The sequence below is a fragment of the Paramacrobiotus metropolitanus genome, unplaced genomic scaffold (assembly GCF_019649055.1).
Source record: "Paramacrobiotus metropolitanus isolate TYO unplaced genomic scaffold, Prichtersi_v1.0 Parri_scaffold0000291, whole genome shotgun sequence".
Classification (NCBI taxonomy): Eukaryota; Metazoa; Tardigrada; class Eutardigrada; order Parachela; family Macrobiotidae; genus Paramacrobiotus; species Paramacrobiotus metropolitanus.
Window position 1 is genome coordinate 1 of NW_026570511.1, and position 19,537 is coordinate 19,537.

Below are 19,537 nucleotides of genomic sequence, written 5' to 3' on the forward strand. Positions count from 1 at the left end.
TCCCCGGTTAGTTTTTGTGCCGGTCAGCAGTAAGAATGCTGCCTGGAAAAGCTCAGTCTTAGGGGAACATGTGAGAATATTTAGTGGCCATACTTTTGTAACAGTGTTATGTATATTGTGTGCTTTTATGCGTAATTTGTGCTTGACATTTTTTTTGCTAGCTATGTTTGAAATTATGCAAAAACGTGAACTATATTATGCTGAATTTTCTAAGTCGTCGCAAATGTCGCTTGTCTGTAAGCTGCCTCTAGTGCCAACCGTAGAATTTTATGTTTTGCAGTCTTTTAAGTCACGTGGTATACAAAAGCAACGAAGCCTCTACTTGAGACTTGCGTATACATGACATTGTAAGAGCGGGCATTAGGAGTACTACTATGAAACTCGGAGTACTCGTACATATTTACCAGAACAAGCGAACCAAAATCAAATCGTGTTTTGCCAACATGGCGTACGCTGTAACAACAGTTCAGTTTTTCAAACCCCGCAAAACTGAGGTCACTGAGTGACACGAATCCTATACTTATTAAAAGTCACTTTACTTTCAAACATTAGTAGTATGGTAACAAAATTCAAAATGGTGTTGGACGGAGTAACAAAATTGTGGAGATTAGTTTCTTCACTAATGTACAGGATAATATATTCAACTGTCAATTTACTTTGGCGGTTTTAATCATTAAGATGGTCCTCTGGTTTACTGTAGGCCCGTCCGCATAAGTCAGACCTCAAATTGCAGTGTACACTGTGCAGATGGATGCACCCGCATTGCTCGCTGTTCAACGTAGCGTATACAATGCCCAACTGTGCCAATGCAACCGCCGAACTAGGCAGTCTAACTTGTGCGGACGGCCACAGTAGTTTTATTGAATGTTGTCCACTTTTGTTTGAAGTAAAAGTGAGAAACTACGGCAGGAAAAGGCATTCGATAGCGCACGCACTAGCTGTTAAGAGCGCCAGGGTTTCGGGCATGAATAGCATCTTATTTGCTAGCAGGTTATTCCATGATATCACAAATACCGTCAATCCTGTTTTGCTGCTTATGCTGCTTACGCCAAGTACGGCGGAGCATCACGCGCAGCCTCGTATGCCTTACAGAGCTCTACCTCGTGCCTCCTAATCATGGCCACCGGTCAAATTTCGTACGATTGCAGATATGAAAGATAGAGATAAAAATTTTACCATCAGACGCTAAGACCTGGCTTAGCAAAACAGCTTTTGAGAAACTTTAGGCCTTGTAAAAATGTTTTTCACTACTTACAAACCCATTGGTTTCACAAGGTGATGAACACGACCACGATGGGATTGTTATTCAGCAAAGGTCACTAGCAGTTATGTATGTGGTCTAAGACTTGAGTTTTTTATGAAAACCTGCTAATAATCTGTACTATTGATAAATCTGTGATAAGTATAGTTTGTAAATTAAATTTCATGAGGTGAGTTTTTCAAAAATAGATTCACCATCAGGTTTTCAGTTAAATAGGGTTGTTTTTTTTGGTAACCTCGAATCGAAATCTATAGTTACATTAATTTTACAAAAAGGTTGCATCATTATACAGTAAAGGTATTGATCAACAATAATTACTGATTGTTAGCCCATCTGTTCTCTCCTGAGGTGGTGTTTATCTTGATTATCGACTTTTCCTTCTTAAACATTTGGTGCACTTCTTCTTGATTTGCTTGGCAGCTAAAGTAGTGATAAATCGTGATTGGTAAAATTCACCGTGACTTCGGAGTTCGGATACAAGTACGGAATATGTAGCCATAATACTTTCAAAGTACGAATTATACAGATACGTAAATTAAAAATGGAATACACCCAAAGGTAACAACTGACTAAAGGTCGACCTTGCACAGAAAACTGAGCCTCGACCTGCTTTTCGTGCAGCAAACTCAAAAGCCGCCACATACATATACATACATATAGACTGTATATACATAGTCCCAAATATCCTAAACTAGTTCCACGTCGCAAAGGTATAGGAGACGTTGTGTGCCGTAAGTATTGCTTTCGTCGGGTATTCGAATGCAGGGATATGTTTGCTTCTGAATCTCGAACGGCTGCAGCATCTACATAGTACGACTTCATTCGCTGTCAGTTCCTTCATCGTGTAGGGTTTTTCCCTACAGACGTGTATGTGCACCCGATCGATAGCACGCCGGGGATGCATGATCCCGGCGTGCACATTGTACGATCATCGATTTCCCCACTGACGTCCATAGACGTCAGCGGGATCTTTCCCCAGCCGTATGTGTATTTGCCGGCTCGCCGCTATATAAGGGCGGCCGGCTGTGTTCAGAGAGCAGTAGTACGTGTATAAAGTTTCCCCCCACTGGTTGTGTGAGAGTCCATGTATATAGGCGGGCGGGCGCTGCCCTACATACTGGTAGCAGCCCGTGGTTTTTGTGTAAAGGTCCCGTGACCTTTCGTAGGCAACTGTGCCCACCGCCCACCCTATCTGATCTGCTACTAAAATTTTTCTACTGTTATAAATTCTCTTCTACTGATCTCGAAGTGACCTTTAAAATGTATCTCCAACCTGGATCCGTCGCAGGTTACCTAGATGACCTTTTATGTATTACCAGCTACAGTCTAATGACCTTTATACACCTGGCCCCTTCCGGACGGATGGCCCGGGGTAAGTGTATTCATCCTTATTATATATTAAAATATCAAAAGTTCAAAAATAATTGCATAACATTTTGCAAAAATAATATTAGGAACAGAGTGACCTTTCTGAATCTTTAAACATGTTTTAGTATAAGATATAGTTATAGGTACCACATATGCTATTACTGCGTTAGTCGATAAAATTGAAAAAATCCGATAAAAATTATAACCGAAATAACGGCTGTTGGTGTCAAATAGATAAATTTACATTTGTTTTACAATCTTATATATTAAATGTTAAATCGTGTGATTGTCCAAAAAATCCAAACTCACACCTTGGTTATGCACATGTTGATTATCAACACACAATACAAAATGGTAATCGAGTTGAAACAAACACTTTGGTTTTACAAACGTTAAAACAAAAATGTTAAAATACAAAATTAGAACAGGAAGCACAAACACGAAACAAACACCTTGGTTTCTACATATTTATCTGTACAGTACATATACAAAAATCATATTGTAAAAGGTCAAAATCGATTCGTAGTATAGTAAAAGAATTTTTATCAGAGGAAGCATCATAAAACCGACCTACTCGCCATTCTTCTTCAATTTGATGAGAATACTCTTCCGGATTCATGTGTTCCGGTTTATCTTTGAAACCCTCGAGCCTTTCTGAAGAAAAAAGTCTTGCCCGGTTAGTCGATGAAAGGGCGCATCAGGTAGCGGTCCATCCTTTGTGCTCTGAACTCTCATCATCTTTATAGAAATTTAACAATGTGGTAGCGTCATGTACCACAAGTGTGAGCTTTCACAAAAGCTAACATAAATTTTCACCAAATAACGGAAAGCGGTTGGCTTCATACCGTTTAAGAGCATATCAGCAATAAAAATTATTCGAATCGTTATGAACTTGCAATCACAATCAAGAAGCCCGATGTTGAACGAGCGTGCGTACGCGTAAAATGCATTGAGCAACCTGTGGATGAAAAGGTTGATTGCTCGTCTTTTTACTTGAGCGTTTACGTACTTAATCAAACTTCAAATGTAAGTACGTTACTTTATTCGAAACGAGTGTTACCATGTTACTGGCTTGTAAGTTGCACAATGCGCGCTCCAGAGTTATGCTTATCCAACGTCAATAACAACAACAATGAGCTTAGAATACTGTAAGTACTAATCAGCTACTTATTACTCTCTCTCTCTCTCTTGATTGAGTTGCATGCACTGTGGAAACCCATGGTTTTTCCCTCATCGATGGTTTTGCAGTACAAAGGAGGCATTGGTCGAATGTTAAAACAAAGTCTCTCCACGTGCACTATCTGTACGTTCCATGAGCAAATACAGCAAGAAACGAGATACGAATGCAATTTAATAATTATGTGTTTAATAATTATTTTTGAGCAAGCGACTCACAGCCGGCAGTTTTAAAGCTTAAGCGCTGTATTCGGGCGTTAACATAAGGGTTGCCAATTCCAAGTTCGCAATGTGGTTCAGTACTTTGCCGTCGGCTACAGTCGGCCCCGACTTCGTACAGCAACTGTAGTGTAGCATTATTTTAAAACATTGTCCTCTTATTTGTAAAGAACACTTCCGGTTAATATGCCGGCACAAAAAAACAATACTAAGACAGTAAACGCCCCTAAACGCAAACTTGTAAACCACGTTACAAGTTGCTGCCACAATGTATAAGGGAAAAAGATAACGGCAGTAGCAGAACCAGGAAGAATGTTACGAAATGCATTGAAAACAGGATCTCCAGAAGCAATATGCAAGCGTGCCAGCGATCTTCTGACTCGATGCAGATCTTCCTACAACGAGCCAGAACTGAACTAAGATAAATTATCATATAAATATTACTGCACGCAGTAGGTCGAACCCGCAACCGAACGTTCTCTTCTCGCAGCAGGACAATATCTTCCAGAGCGCGTCTGTAATTTTGGTGAAAGGTATCAGGAGCATGATCTCGGCCCGATGGCTGTAACAAAATAATACAAACCTATCGCCGTTTTTTCTGCACCTTGATATAAACGATAAAAGCCTTTTATGTGACATTTCGGAAAACTAAGATAAACCGTAGTGAAAGTATAATAATTATTATACAGCGTATGCGTGTCACAGATGCAAGAGAAAGTAGTTTCTGGCGCAGCAGAATCCGGTAATAATATTACCTGCGACTGGGGATGGGGAATTGGTGTTAGAAATGGGATTCACTTCATTTATGGGAATGGATTTCTTTTTTGAATGGGAACACGAAAGCAACTTCAAAAGATTTCACTCCCAGATCCGCAGATTTTTTACTATGCGGTTTTAATACTAGTAAGTAGAAACCTTAACTGGTTAATTTCGGGTTAACAAACCACCGCAGATTCTCTCCTTTGTTTGCGGCAGCTGCGTCACATGTATGTTTTGTGCGACATACAAGAAAAGTTTTTCTGCGGTTACTTACTGGAACTCTGGGCGTAGCAGCAATTTCCCAAACATTTGACAAAAATACTCATGAAAAAGAAGGTATTTGAAAAGCCTGCACTGGAAAGAAACCAGCATTTGAAAAGCTGTGAATGGTCAGCTACGCTGGCCGCCGCCGCCGCTACAGCGTCCAAATACTCGCATAAATAATTTTAAAACAAGGAAGCGTGACGTAAATCAAGTATTAAACGAAACGAACCCAGTTTAGATTAGCCAGTGGAAGTACCGAGCGGAACGCTCCGAGTGAAAGATAGTGCAAATATTCCCAGTACCAATTCCGGATTCCCAGTCCCAGGTTGCATTATTATCCAGCAGAATCAGCTGCATTTTCATGCAGCTCCCAACCCTATTTTGTGTGGGCATTATGAATGAGATTGTTGTCCCTTAACATCTACAAGTACAGATACAGCTAAACACTAATGTGCACTATTATAGGTGCTTGCTCCTACGCAAATCTCTAACTTGGCCGTTGAACTTTCTTCCAGTGGCAGGATGGCAACGGTGGCCAGCGGCATTTTCTTGGCAGAAAATGCATGGTGAACCGATTGGGGAAAAGTGCATCTGATTGTGGTTATCAGGATTTGATCAGGCGGGATATTATTCCACTACAATCCACAGGTGAAAGAAACCGAGCTAACAGTTCTGAGCATTTAAGTTATGCGTGCAAGGTGACAACCGGCGGGCGACGTAACCAGTTGCATTAGAACGAAGAAATGAAGGAAAAACTTGTATTTTGCGAATAACTTCAAGTGAGTCACTAAGCTGATGATAAAATATAGTAGAGTATAGTCCATAGTATAGTCCTGTAGTGGCTGTGAACTGCGTTAGTTTGACTACTCACAAAATTACTTGGATCATTCGCGCTATACTGATCGTTATCCACAGGAGCTGCCTTAATTCGGAATTTGTAATCTGGGCATATGGCGGAATGATCAGCCGGGCGATACTGTATGAGAATCGATGCGATACCATGACTTTTCAGTAATCCGAATACCGGACGCACGGAAAACCGGTGCGGCGCAGACGTCATTATTCGATAGGCTGTCCGTTTTGCTCCGGTATTCTTTACTGTCAGCGTCACTATTGCTTGGGTATGGGCGGGTTCTGTTAACAGAAGTAAAGAAGAATAAATAATGATCGGGTTGGCAACGAAAGAATAAGGCAATACCTGTGGCTATACAGCAGCCCGGAATCATGTCTTTAAGTCTTTGTTATTATTAAGTACATTCGGAGTCCCAACGTCTCTTTATATTGCGATATTAGTCAGTAAGTAAATTAAGTATAAAAAAGAAAAAATAACTTACAAAACAGTTGACGATAATTATAGTATCAAACCTGGAAACACCAGCTCTTTTGGAACTACTTCCAACATAATGCAAAGTTGTCATCACAGTGAGCCTCCATGAACCATGTTCCTTGGCTTCGTTTGGCTAGAAGAATCTGCAAATGTACACCTTGCGATGTGCAGTCTTTCACATCAGAAGGCAGAAATCATGACAGAAATGTCGAACATATTTTGAGCCATTCGAGCCCTACATACAGTGCTTCGAGGCGTCAAGTTATGGAACAAGGGTAAATTTGACGTATTAGCAGTTTGTTGCTCGGGACAGCTAAATGTCGTTGCACTAGATGGTTGGTCTCTGAAACACTGCCCATGGTGAGCTTCTCCTGTATTACGCATTTTTGAAGAATTATTATTTAACGGTTATTTTTCCTGTAGTTTTGACAAAGAACCTGAAGGCTTAGTCCCAAATGAACCCCGTTGATTATTCATTGTTAGGCGGAGGCGCAAAAGTTCTTGTGAGCGAGATTCAGCCGGCAAGCGGCTACAACAGCACTATGGCCAGGGTGATCTTGTAGCCGCTTGCCGATTTCTTTCCATAAAAGCCAACTTGACTTTCGAACGTGACAAACCGTATAAATCTTGGACATCTACCATTTTCCTCGTCTAAAAGTGTACCAAGGCCAGAGTAGTAACCGGGAAGCGGGGAAAGCCAACCAGGTACTGGCATCCCTAGAATAGGCGGCCGACAAGCGAGACAATAACGCTGGCGTTCTCACTTTACACCTCCAGTTTCCTGATAGTCAGCATGCCCTACCACATGCGCTGATTGCTTTCAGTCAAGTGCAGGCAATTCAAGCGAATTTATGTCCTTTATTGTCATGTAAATATAAGGGGTCGTCAGTGGCTTGTACAAGCAGTCTCTGTACAGTGTGCTCAAAACGAGTGCACAAGAGTCTAGCTCTATGGGTCTTGTAATCGCCGCTTACAACGGCCTGAAGACGTACGTACTTCGATACTCTACAGGTGTGCAGAATCTGCAGACATTAAAACATAAAGATTCCTTCTGGATTTTCCGCACAACTTCGCATCAAATGCCTAGGGTAATGCAGGTAATTCAAGCCAATTTTCGTCCTTTACTGTCATGTAATTACAACACATATCTTAACGCACAATTCAACCAGCCGTGAACTTTATAGCACAAAACTGAAACATAATTGCTTGCAGCTGTAGTGTGTATCCATGCGATTCTAGAATAATTGCTGAGACATCTGATCACGTTACATGTATTTTGCATCCTTGTCTTTGGCTTGCCGGAGTCCTTCTTCAATACCGGTCATAATCAGGGTGAGCACGGCATCCCAAGCTTCGATATCGAATTCCGGTCCGCAAACTTTGACGAACAGTTCGTTTAGGTCATGTTGGAGTGCTTGGAAGTTTTCCGGGGCCAAACCGCGGGATCGATGATTCGCGCCTTGGCGCAAGAGCTCTCCTATTAGTTTTGGAGGGCTATCCAGCATACTCAAGAGCTCACCGAGTTTTCTTAAGACTATCGTTCCAAATGCTTTTAGACGCGGTGTCTGGCTGAGTCGTGCCATATCCGATGGTTTGAGAAAAGGAAATAACGGCAGCCATTCAGGGTGTTTAGTAATAAACCTGTTACAAAGATTTTATGTAAGCATGGTCAAGAAAAGATTAAAATCAAAATTGAACTTAAACTTACGCAACAAACAGCTCCAGCCCATATTCTGGAAGTCGCTTTTCTATCAATTTCCAGTTTTGTCTAACAGCATTAATGTGATTAGGTGTAAGGCCTGTTTGGGGATCAGGAATATCTCGGGCCACACAGTTGCCCATCAGGTCGAGGAAAGGGCGACGAGGACAGGTTCAGGGAGGGAACAGAAATACGTGGCACATTGGACAGTGGCATTTGTAGATGCAGTCCCAGCCTTTTATTTAGCTCGAGTTTTTGAGACCAAGTAGAAGAATTAATCAAGCCAATCCTGACATATTACCGGCTACGGTTTTGAAATAATTGAACAGCCGATCTTGGGTGTCCATTGTCCTGAACTTATCATATGTTAGTGTCAACTTTTCAAAAAGCACCAGCATTATCAATAATGCTATTCATAATGAATATCAAATTAGTAAAACATTAATTTAGCAACAATCTGATAAACATTTAATAATTAATTTTAGTAAGTACTTGTTTTGGTGAACACAGACAAGGATGCACTTTTGAAACGGGAAGCAGAAATTTTGGGTTTAATCAGTTGTTAGCTGTCATTCATTGTTTATTTCCATGGAGACGGTCGAAATACTGCGGAAAACCGGGTAAATACTGCAGTTTAAGGGAAGTGGCCCGGTACATGATACCAAAATCATGTACATGCACGAAATCTTTCACTTTCGCGCACTTCCAAACCCTTTTTTCTTTTGTTTTATGACATTCTGTATCAGATGATTTGTATACACAGGCGAGACAACCATTTGTGCGCGCAACATCCGGTTCGGGAGTTATGGCACTTAGAAAATTCCAGAAAGTTTAAATGCATTCAGGTGTACCAAAAGTCTCGTTATGAGCCGATCTCCTTCAAATTTTGCACGTAAATGCACATGGCCATGAAGATTGTTTTTACATCGATCCAGAGTTCCATGATTTTTTTCAAATCTTAAAATGAATTTTAAAATTTTTGAAAATTCATTTAAAAATTTGAAAAACATGCTAGAACAGTGGATCGGTGAAAAAACGATCTTCATGGCCATGTGCATTTACGTGCAAAATTTGAAAGAGATTGGTTCGTAACTTTTGGTACACCTGAATGCATTTAAACGTTTTGGAATTTTCTAAGAGTCATAACTCCCGAACCGGATGTTGCGCGCACAAACGGTTTTCACGCCTGTGTGTACAAATCATCTGCCTACAGAATGTCATAAAACAAGAGAAAAAAGGGTTTGGGAGTACGCGAAAGTGAAATATTTCCTGCATGTACACGATTTCGGTACCATGTAGCCACTTTAAGATTTATTGTACATGTACCAAATTTATACATTCACGGCAACAGCTGTGGCACTTTAAATACTTTTTGCATTGCTTTATGATATTTTGTAACTAAAGGATTCATACATAGGCGAAAAAACCGTTTGTGCGAAACATCCGGTTCGGGAGTTATTAGTGAAATAAAATTCCAAAGAAGTTTAAACGCGGAGGTGCAAAAGTCTCATTATGAACCGCTTTTAGAATTTTGCGAAAACACACATTACTATGAACATCGTTTTGGTACCGAACCAGCTTTCTACCATTGTTTTCAAATTTTAAACAAAATTTAAAAATTTTTGAAATTATTTTAAAATTTGAAAAAAATGATAGAAAGCTGGTTCGGTACCAAAACGATCTTCATAGTAACGTGTGTTTTCGTGCAAAATTTGAAGAGCATCGGTTCATAATGAGACTTTTGGTACACCTCCGCGCGTTTAAACCTTGGTACCTTTTGGAATTTTATTTCACTAATAACTCCCGAGCCGGATGTTGCGCGCACAAACGGTTTTTTCGCCTATGTCTACCAATCCTTTGGCTACAAAATATCATAAAGCAATGCAAAAAAGTATTTGGGAGTGCGCGAAAGCGAAAGTTGCCGTGGTTGTGCTCGAATTTGGTACTATGTACCGGGCCAAATCCCTTAAGCAACTGTTTGATGCGGTCAAGCTGTAGTAGCACACAGTGCCAAAACCAAAAGAAAGAGCGTCATGTCACCCTTTCCTATGGAATAATCATGTGGAATCCTAAACGCCGATTTCATTTTAGTGGTACGGATAGCGCACCTGCATTGCACCATTATCAAGTGGTACTGGAAATGCGTATTCAGTTTCCAGTGGGCCATTGCTAGCGCTCGGTGCAGTGATGTGGTTACCAACCACCACTAGTGTTGTGTGGTACTTGTGGTACGAGGGCTTTTCATAAGTTTTAGCGTTTGATACGAACCAAAATTAATAAAATCATGATCTCGCGTGAATAATGAGTTAACATTTTACCGACCGCGGATTTTCTTTACATATTTCAAGAAATTGCTAGAAAAGAACACTGGAGTTTTATTTCTTGGCGAATTATTTATTCTTTTCCTTGATTCACTGCCATCGCGTTCTAACGTTTGTGGACTGGTTAAGCTATTTCAAGCTGGGCAATCTTCTGTGACGTAGGCCAGGGAATTGAGGAACCATACTTTAATGTTTACATCTAGACAACGTCTCTTCTAAAACAGCCACGAACAATAATAATCTCGTTGAACCATGACAGCAATAGTAGAGGGACTAAACATTTAGGAAGCAATGGTTTCGAGGAATCGCTGCAGCTCCTCGCAGATAAGCTTGGAGAAGATTGACTTTGACACGGTATAGCCTCCGTACGGGACAACCCCAAGATAGCACGCACCTACACTTTTCGTCCTTTCGCTCATTTGCTTTGCAACATCACGCAAGAATATCTTGACGCAGCCATTTTATCAACATAGCCTAGCCTTCTATTAGTTCAAAATAATTTTCACTTTAAATGCAATATTAGATGTCTAAGAGCAAAAAGCATAAAAAGAAGAGAAGCAGAATTTTTATGGGTCGACCTCCTCTTTACCGCTGAGAGAGACTCCGTCAGGATAGTCAGGCTATGGACGCCTTTGTACTATCGGGAGTGTACGCGTGAGCCAGCACTATATCGTCAGGCAGTACTATCGTATAGAGCCATTCCCACTGTTATACGGCATTGCGAGCCATAGCACGGCAGCGTATGTGCTTGTACGAGTTTACTCGTGCAGTACACTACGTACAACTCGTACATCAGCCATTCTCATTGCAGGCATAGTACTTTGCAGCATAGCCAGCACAGACTGTTCATTCAGTCCAGACTGTTCATTCAGTCTGCACAGCCAGTCGGAGATTATGTGATTTGATGCCAGCCATATCTCCCTGTGTCATAGTGTGATTGATGTTATATATTTTTGGTGATTTTGTGGTGATGGGAAGCCAGTAAAAAGTCCAAAAATAAAATACAGTGTTTCAATATCTTTATGGTTTGTAGAAAATATACCAGTATTTAGGTCTTCCCGTTTCTCCTGTATTTTCGGTGTAGATATAGGGAGTAGGCCCTCACGTAGATCACGGCCTACATTGCATGGTAGCAGACGTGACGTTTTACGGAAGATCAGCGGGTGGAGTCCGTCCCTCCGGATTCTGCACGTCAACACAGACGTCCGTCATCCCCTGGTGCGCGAAAGACCGCTAAAACCGGTCACCAAGTTCAGCGAGGAGCAGCTCAAGGATCGTGACGAAGTAAGACCGTTAACGAGGCAAACCAACTTTTCATTTTCTTTCCATTCTAATCTAGCCATCAGTGCGACAGGGATCACCTGTGTACTGTCTGGTAAATTTAAATTTTCCATCCAGCCAGGTAAACCACATTTAATTCGTGTAAGCTAGCATACACAGCCACGTGCTTCAGCATTCTTCCCAAAACTCAGTTGTCAGTCCTCCCCTGATTTTTGTCGGATTTCATCAGCACAACCAGTAAAAATTCAGCCAGTTAAATTCAGCAATATTCAGCCATCAATTCAGTGTATTCCTGCCTGTGAAGTACACTAATTAACAGCCAGCCAAATCGACATTCGTGTGCAAAAACACGATTCTTGCAGCCAGTAAATTCAGTACATTTTCTGTTGTGAAATAAGCCAGTTTGTACCAGCCAAATCTCAGTGTGATTATTCGAAAGGTTACCATCTTTCGAATACTTGCACACGCACCGCATAACCAGCCAGACCGTGAACCCGGATACGCCGATCAGCGTTAAAGATTTTCATCGCTGATAACGAAGCCAGCAAGCCAGCTTTTGTTTTCGGCTCGCTCCAGAACAATAGCCACTGACAGTCAGTGCACTCAGAGATACAGCGCAGAGAGGAAATTTTCGAACTCTCGTTTGAAAACATCCTCTTACGCAATAGCCAGACAGCATCCAGGCAAGCAAAACCGTGAATTTTTGAACGCTGTGAATTTCGATTAACTGCGTTTAAATTCGCAGCCATTTCAGAATCACCGTTTAATTCCAGTTTTAATCACCCAGATATTAGGCAGTTTAATTCTGAATATTACTGTATTGTTCCTATCACAACAGTAAAAATGAATTTCTTCTTTCGCAAATCAGTAACACCAGGAAAGGCAGTTCGAACTCCAGATCCCAGTGATAACGAAGGTGTGTCTAGTGAGCCAGAAATACCGGCACAAGAACGCGTGTCAAGGTCAAAGGCACAAAAACTGAAGGCAAGTGGGCATAGCGTCCCATATCACACCCTCGAAAGTGTAAGCCAGCAACAAGTATTCGCCAGAAGCACTAAGATGGCTCGTTCTCCGGGACGTGCCGCCGATGGTGTGAATCAGCAGCCATTGAACGACTTCCAGGCAGATGATGCCGACTCCATTCTTGGAGATGAGTATCATCACCATGAAATCAGTGACATGTCTCAGTCCGAGGAAGAGCACGAAAAGTCAGAAGAAAACCCAGCAGTTCAGCATGAAACTAGCCACCTATCTCCCCCATCAACCGATCAGGCAGAATTTCACACCCCACCAGAGCCAGAAGACCCCGACCCACTGCAGGAGGTTCACCGACTGCGGAAGTTGTGGGCCAAGGCAAAAATCGTATCTTTTAAGGATAAAGGCCAGTTAAACTCCGCAGCAGCCAAAATCGAAGAATTAGCCAGACTTGTGAAACGCCAAGAGGAAGTCATCAATTTCCAGAAAATGCACATCGATAATAAAGCCAGCACTACTCAGACAAATGCCGATACTGAAAAGGCACTCCAGGAGTCTTACCTGGAAAGGCAGCAAATACAGGAACGGGCTGAGTACGCTCATCAGCAAGTACGGCAGGAGGCACAAAAACGCATTCAGGCAGAAGCACAAAAGGCACAAATCTTTCAGGAAGGACTGAATCATTACCGAGATCGGTATAATCACTACAAAGGCAGACGTGGGGAACTCGAGGCTTGCTTGATCGAGGAGCCTTCCTCTGGTCAGCCAGCCCCTCCCCCACCAACCTCCCGTACTCAGAGACAACGGCCACGTCAGGATGAGTCACCGGAAGTGATGGAGATCCCTCGGGATGCCGCCACTACCCGGCGCCCTCCTCGACGCCGTAAGCCAGAGCACCGTGATCATGTCCAGATTAAAGTCACAGAGCCAGATGATACCACAGGCATGTCCCAAACAGGTCCAAGTGTGGTAACCCCACAGCTGGATGTAGGCAGTTTTATTGGGAAGGTATTGGAGGCACACACACTGGGCCTTGCTCAGTTGTTACCGAAAGTAGCCAGCACAAAAAGCCAGAATTCATTCGTCCCGAAATATAAAAGCAGTAAGGACAGTGTTGAGGGCTTCCTCAACATGTTCGAACTCGACAAAGAGGTAGGAAACTGGGATGATAAGGAGACACTGAATCGGTTCGCTGGTGCTCTCCAAGATGAGGCAGCGACATGGTTCAGTGGCATAATGGCATCATCAACTCCCTTAGCCAGTTATACCGAAGCCAGGAAGAAATTGTTGGAACGCTTCGGCGATCCCGACAAGAAATTCCACGCCCTTCAGGAACTCATGACTTGGAAGTATGACCCAGCAACTGAAAGTACTGAGAAGTACTTTCAGTCGATGGCGTCGTTATCAGCGAAGTGGCCAGAACGAACCAGAATACCTTGTCTCGTGCTTGTTAAGGGGATTGGAAACAGCCCCTGAACTGCACAAGAACCTCGCAGTCATGAAGCCAAAAACACCCATGGAGTTTCTCCAAAATGGCAGGTATCTCAAGTCGTTGCAGCTCGACGATTTGGATACTCAAACCAAAAGCAGCACTGCTAAAGTGTCATATGTCCAGGCAGTAAAACCGCAACCACAGCGAGACAACAATCGCGGTCGCAGCCCTGGTCGTCAGCCGACGTCAGTGGTAATGGCAACCGCCCAGGCAGAAACAAATCTCCACAACGTAATACTGAGGGCAGTGATGCACCACGAGAAGGCATTGACTATTGCAAATGGTGCTGCATTGAAGGGCACAATTCAGAGTCATGCACACAGGCAGGCAAAGCACCATAAGACAATCCAGTGTATCAGAAATACCATTGGCCAGACGGAACACGCAGATCTCGTAAAGAATGGGAAGAAGCCAAGGCACGTCGTGATCGACGACGCTCTCAGAGCCCACCCAGAGGAAACGACAGGCCTAATAATCAGAACAACAGAAGCCAAAACAATACAGGCAATGGTCAACTTGCAAGTGGTCAGGCCCGGCCAGTTCGCCGCCCTGGATCGCCAGCACGCCCATCCCAGTCCAACCGTTTCAGCGAACTATCAGATGACAGTGATGACTCAGATCAGGAAACACAGCTTGGAAATGTCAGTGACAGTGAGGCAGATGATGATTTAAAAGAGTAAGGACAGCAGCAACCGGCACTGCTGTCCCCGGTCCCAAGAAACCGCCGGATAAGCCAGTCACTACAAAACTTGCAAAGCAAAAGCCATCCACAAAACCAGACGAGCAGTCATGCTTGTCATTCTGTGACTGTGACTGGGGCGGAAACGTCCCTGGTGTCTGATCAATTGTGTCGCCAGCACAACCTCCATCAGAAGCCATTAACAAAACCAATGCATATCAGAGGCATAGGAGGAATTTGCAATTTCTCCGCCACCCATTACGCCAGTGTTTCCATACAAATCAACGGCAACGTAGTGCTTCACAGCATGTACGTTAAGCCGCCATGCAGAGACAGTGTGCACCTTTTCATAGGCCAGGATTTCCTAGAAAACGCCGTGATGGTGGCTGACTGTGGTAAAGTCACCCACCTTCGGCTAGAAAATAAACGCGCGCGCCACAAGCCCATTAATCAGTCCAGACCAGCCACATTTGCTGCGCTGGAAATAAATCAGTCCGATCCAGCCGTATTTGCTGCATTGGAAATAAATCAGTCCAGTCCGGCCACGTTTGCCGCACCGGAAATAAAGCCAGCTAGGAATCCCCTAGTGACGTCTTACCCCATACCAGTGGCAACTGCGTTGCCACTGGATACAAATCAGAAAGGGGAAGTCTCACTACAGAACCATGTGCACACTCTCAGCAGCGATAAGCCAGAAAACTATAAGCCAGTTCCAAAGACAAGATTCTCAAAACTACTCAAGCCAGAAATCCATAAGCCAGATAACAAATCAGAACAAAGCCAGCACGACAAGCAGGTAGATCTTTGGTTGCGATACCAAGTCTGCGTAAGGCAGTTGAAAGAGTTGACACTCTACCAACAGGAAACTATAAAACTTTACGAAGGCATTCTAACCAGTTTGAGCCAGAATAAACTTAAAGGCATTAAAGCATCACGTGGAAAACGGATTGTAAAATACCGCCAGCACAAAATCCATGATGATATTGTATCTGAATACAATATCATGGAGAAGGAACGCAGAACCATCAGTAAAGCATTCAGAGCAAACCAGATGGATAAGCCAGATTTTCTCAGAACTCCCATTACAGTCGTTTATAAGTGGCCATATCAGAAATTTATCGGTTTTGATCCAGCCATTTTTGGTTCATTTGAATATGAGCCAATAAATCAGGCTAAAGCCAGCAGACCACCAATGCGAGTCAAGAAGCATGTGTTATTTGATAAAAATCTTTTACACACACGCTTCTTCGACAAGCACAAGCCAGTCCCACTTAAGGCAATTAAAAACCCAGTTAAAGGCATATTACCGTTGAAAAAACTATATCAGAGTAAGCCAGATAATCGCCAGATTGATAAGCCGGTTACATACAGCCAGATACTTGAAACCTTTGTCCCTCAGCCACAGGAGACGATAGTCTGTAAATCAGTCGTCGACAATCCTGCTCTTTACTATTGTCCCTTTGAGCCAGAAAAATACCCAAAACATTTTTCTGATTTATTCCCAGCTCAACAGCCAGTTGATACTAAGCCAGATACTACAGCAGAAATTAAATCAGAACAAAATAAGCCAGGATCTATAAATCTGAAGGAACTCTTGGAAAAATGTAAGAAACCATACGTCTTACGCATACACTCAGCTTTTGATAATTCCTCAGTTAAACAGCTAGAAATTCTTCATCAGCCAGAAGTTGTACAACAACAACTGGTTGAAGTGGAATCACAACATAAGCCAGTCCAAACCAGTTTACTTGATGAGCCAATAATCGCCACATGCGACCAACCATGTTTACAGCCAGAAACTACATCGCACAGTACATCGCATGGTAGCTCGCGTGACGTAGCCACTACTCCGCAATCAGAACCACAAAATGATGAGGTGCTTAATAGCACTAACCAGCCGCAGGCAGATACAACTCCAGATGCTCAGCTAGAATACGTACTACCAGATATCGTTGACAACGATGTCTTGGAAAAGCCAGAAGCTAAATTCAGAATCAGAATGCGGAAAATGTACGCCAGTGAAAATTTTATCATTGATCCAGGATATAATTGGGTATCAGCCAAAGCACACGATAAGGCACGGATCACCGACGATGAACTGTGCATGTTCTCGCCAAATCCAGCCCTTTATTCGGCAGCTAAACTACTCCCATCCAGGGATTAGTGAAGCCAAAATCCAGCCAGATCGACATGTACGTTGTCAACTTCTCTAACCAGAGACGTGTGATCAAGAAAGGCACTTGGATAGGCATACTGGAAGAATACGAAGAGGTTAATTCAATTGCCCACCTCTTCAGCACGAAAATCAGTGATCGAGCGCCAGAAGAACAGGCAGAAATAAAGGAACAGATAAGTCAGTTGAATTTTAATCCTAATTTAAAGCCAGAGGAAACGCAGGCATTCATCGATTTGCTTATGGAGTTCGAGGATTTATTTCCAACTTCAAAGCATCTCTATGGTGTAAAGCCAGAAACAGTATCCCACGTCATCGACACCGGTGACGCTAAGCCAGTCAGAAGTCAGCCACACCAAACCTCGTGGCGAGGAAGGCAGTTAATCGCAGAGCGTATCAAGGATATGCTCGAAAAAGGCATTATAAGACCGAGCAAAAGCAACTGGTCTTTCCCAGTTGTGTTAGCCAGCAAAAAGAATCCAGACGGCAGCACTGGTACCAGGTTTTGTGTCAACTACATCAAGTTGAACAACCTGACCAAGAAAAACAATTATCCCTTGCCAAACGCAAACGAACTCCTTGATGCAGTATAAGAGAACAAGTACTATTTCACCTTCGATTGTTCGTCTGGGTTTTGGCAGATTCCCATGCATCCCGATTCAGTTGAAAAGCGGCATTCACAACCCAAGATGGATTGTACGAGTTTGTACGAATGCCTTTCGGCGTTTGCAACGGACCCGCTACTTTCCAAGCAGCCATGGACAAAACATTAGCCAGAGTACGTCATTTAGGTATTTTCGCGTACCTAGACGACATCATTGTGGCAGCTAAAACCTTTGCAGAGGCATTGATGAAAGTCAGAGCACTGTTCGAGTGTCTCCGGGAAACTGGATTCACTTTGAAGCCATCGAAATGCACATTGCTTAGCCAGAACTCCATTTGCTTGGGTCATATTGTAAGTGGGAAAGGCATAACTACCGATCCAGGCAAAATCACAGCTATTCAAAACTAGCCCACTAACGCGAGAGAGATGCGCTCTTTTCTCGGTTTGGCCAACTACTACAGGAAGTTCGTGAAGGGATACGCCTCCCTTACACAACACCTGTACAATCTTCTGTCGAAAGACAAAGATGTAGCCAGAGATTGGAAGCCAGAACACACAGCAGAGTTTGTTTGAAGCCATTAAACAAGCACTCGCAACCACCCCAGTGTTAGCCAGATTTTACCCAGCAAAACAGGCAGTCATCGAATGCGATGCATCGGCATTGGAGCCGTCCTTCAACAGGATGGACATCCAGTCGGATATGCCAGTCGTTTACTGACAGACGCAGAGACCAGATACGCCATTACTGAACTTGAGTGCTTGGCAGTGGTGTATGCGATCTCGAAATTCAGGCATTTCATCGAATTCGGTGAGTTCACAGTTCGGTCAGACCACCAGGCATTAGCAAACCTTATACGTTCAGCCAGTAATCGACAAGGCATGCATCCACGCCTAACTGGTTGGGCATTGCAACTAGGCAGTCACCACATCAATATTGAACAAAAGCCAGGGCGTTTTTGCCACAACGCAGATGCGCTCAGCAGAAATCCCGTCGATCCAGCGATACCAGAAGAGGAGTGGGATGACCACTTCAGCACGCCAGTTGTACGAATGGTTACAGTCAGCCATGCTTGTGACTTCCAGGAAGCCACCAGTGTTGGGCTGGTATGTGTTACCTTTCCACAGTACGCCACTGGTATAGGCAGTGAAACAGACGTTGATATCAGTACTACTATGGTATTAGAAGCCAGTCAAACTCAAAACACTCAGCCAGTCAAAATCGCACAACCAGTAGCTGACGAGGATGATGAAGGAAACTTCAACTTCCTTCGAAGCGAACAACTCAACGATCCAGCTCTAGAGAAAATTATTCTCTACCTGGAAGATGTCAGAAAGCCAAGAACTACAAACCAATTATCGCCAGTTTGAACTACATCATGGTGTCTTGTACCATCGCAGTGAAAAAGACGATCGTCTTAACCGTCGATTTATCGTTCCCAGGCACTGGAGAGTTGACATCATGCGCGCTTTGCATGATTCTCCAGCAGGCGGTCATCTAGGCATTCAAAAAACCAGCCATGTCATTTCAGCCAGATATTTTTGGGAGAATATGACCAGTGACATTTATCAGTACATTAAGCAGTGTCAGAAATGCCAGTTTCGAAAAGTGCCACGCAAGGCACTGCCAGGGAAACTTCAGCAAGTTAAAACTGGTGAGCCGTTTTTCCGAATTCAGGTGGATCTCAAAGGTCCACTGAAAGTCAGCAAAAAAGGCAACAACACCATTGCAGTTGCGATTGATCAGCTTACCAAGTTCGTTATTGCCAAAGCCATCCCCGACCAAAAGGCAGAAACAGTTGCAGATTTCCTTTTGCACGATGTGATATTGCCGTATGGCGCACTTTTTATCATCAACACCGATAGAGGCAGTCATTTTCTGAATGACCTCATCAACGCCATCACAAAGAAGCTGAAAATTAAACATCATTTTGGTACGGCA

At 43.1% G+C, this 19,537-nt stretch overlaps 3 protein-coding genes across 12 annotated transcripts in view; 1 reads left to right on the top strand and 2 right to left on the bottom strand.

The window, feature by feature from the left end:
• Positions 1-2,485: 2,485 nt before the first annotated feature.
• Positions 2,486-19,537, top strand: part of LOC129601872 (33 kDa inner dynein arm light chain, axonemal-like) — a 39,411-nt gene continuing 22,359 nt past the window's right edge. Inside the window, exons 1-2 of one of the 4 annotated variants that reach the window (XM_055500795.1) lie at positions 2,490-2,633; positions 5,513-5,695. The gene's annotated coding sequence lies outside the window, so the exon portion shown is untranslated. Of the gene's footprint in view, positions 2,634-4,944; positions 5,475-5,512; positions 5,696-19,537 lie in introns of those variants that run through there. The other 3 variants (XM_055500796.1, XM_055500794.1, XM_055500798.1) reach the window with 3 other exon arrangements.
• Positions 4,021-6,759, bottom strand: LOC129601873 (vesicle-associated membrane protein/synaptobrevin-binding protein-like). 7 transcript variants are annotated; one of them, XM_055500800.1, is made up of 6 exons: positions 6,413-6,748; positions 6,246-6,321; positions 5,919-6,181; positions 5,527-5,682; positions 4,488-4,586; positions 4,021-4,419 (listed from the first exon to the last, which is right to left on the bottom strand). In XM_055500800.1, exons 2-6 carry the CDS (start codon positions 6,271-6,273, stop codon positions 4,183-4,185), a joined length of 783 nt encoding a protein of 260 aa, XP_055356775.1. In that variant the 5' UTR covers positions 6,274-6,321; positions 6,413-6,748; the 3' UTR covers positions 4,021-4,182. The 7 variants fall into 7 exon arrangements, 4 of the variants coding, with proteins under 4 accessions (XP_055356775.1, XP_055356774.1, XP_055356776.1 ...); XR_008692301.1 differs by lacking the exon at positions 6,246-6,321 and having other exon boundaries at positions 4,780-5,682; positions 5,927-6,181; positions 6,413-6,759; XR_008692299.1 differs by lacking the exon at positions 6,246-6,321 and having other exon boundaries at positions 4,780-5,682; positions 6,413-6,757.
• LOC129601874 (extracellular globin-1-like) lies at positions 7,436-8,621 on the bottom strand. Its single transcript, XM_055500803.1, has 2 exons — positions 8,083-8,621; positions 7,436-8,015 (listed from the first exon to the last, which is right to left on the bottom strand). The coding sequence occupies exons 1-2, from the start codon at positions 8,214-8,216 to the stop codon at positions 7,640-7,642; spliced, it is 510 nt and encodes a 169-aa protein (XP_055356778.1). The 5' UTR covers positions 8,217-8,621; the 3' UTR covers positions 7,436-7,639.

Coding starts and splice junctions, on each gene's coding strand:
- LOC129601874 (XM_055500803.1), bottom strand. CDS start 8,216: ATGGGCAACTGTGTGGCCCGAGATATTCCTGATCCCCAAACAGGCCTT. Junction 8,016..8,082: donor GGGCTGGAGCTGTTTGTTGC/GTAAGTTTAAGT, acceptor TCTTTGTAACAG/GTTTATTACTAAACACCCTG.
- LOC129601873 (XM_055500799.1), bottom strand. CDS start 6,449: ATGTTGGAAGTAGTTCCAAAAGAGCTGGTGTTTCCAG. Junction 6,182..6,412: donor AAAAGAGCTGGTGTTTCCAG/GTTTGATACTAT, acceptor TTCTGTTAACAG/AACCCGCCCATACCCAAGCA. Junction 4,420..4,487: donor AAGAGAACGTTCGGTTGCGG/GTTCGACCTACT, acceptor GGCTCGTTGTAG/GAAGATCTGCATCGAGTCAG.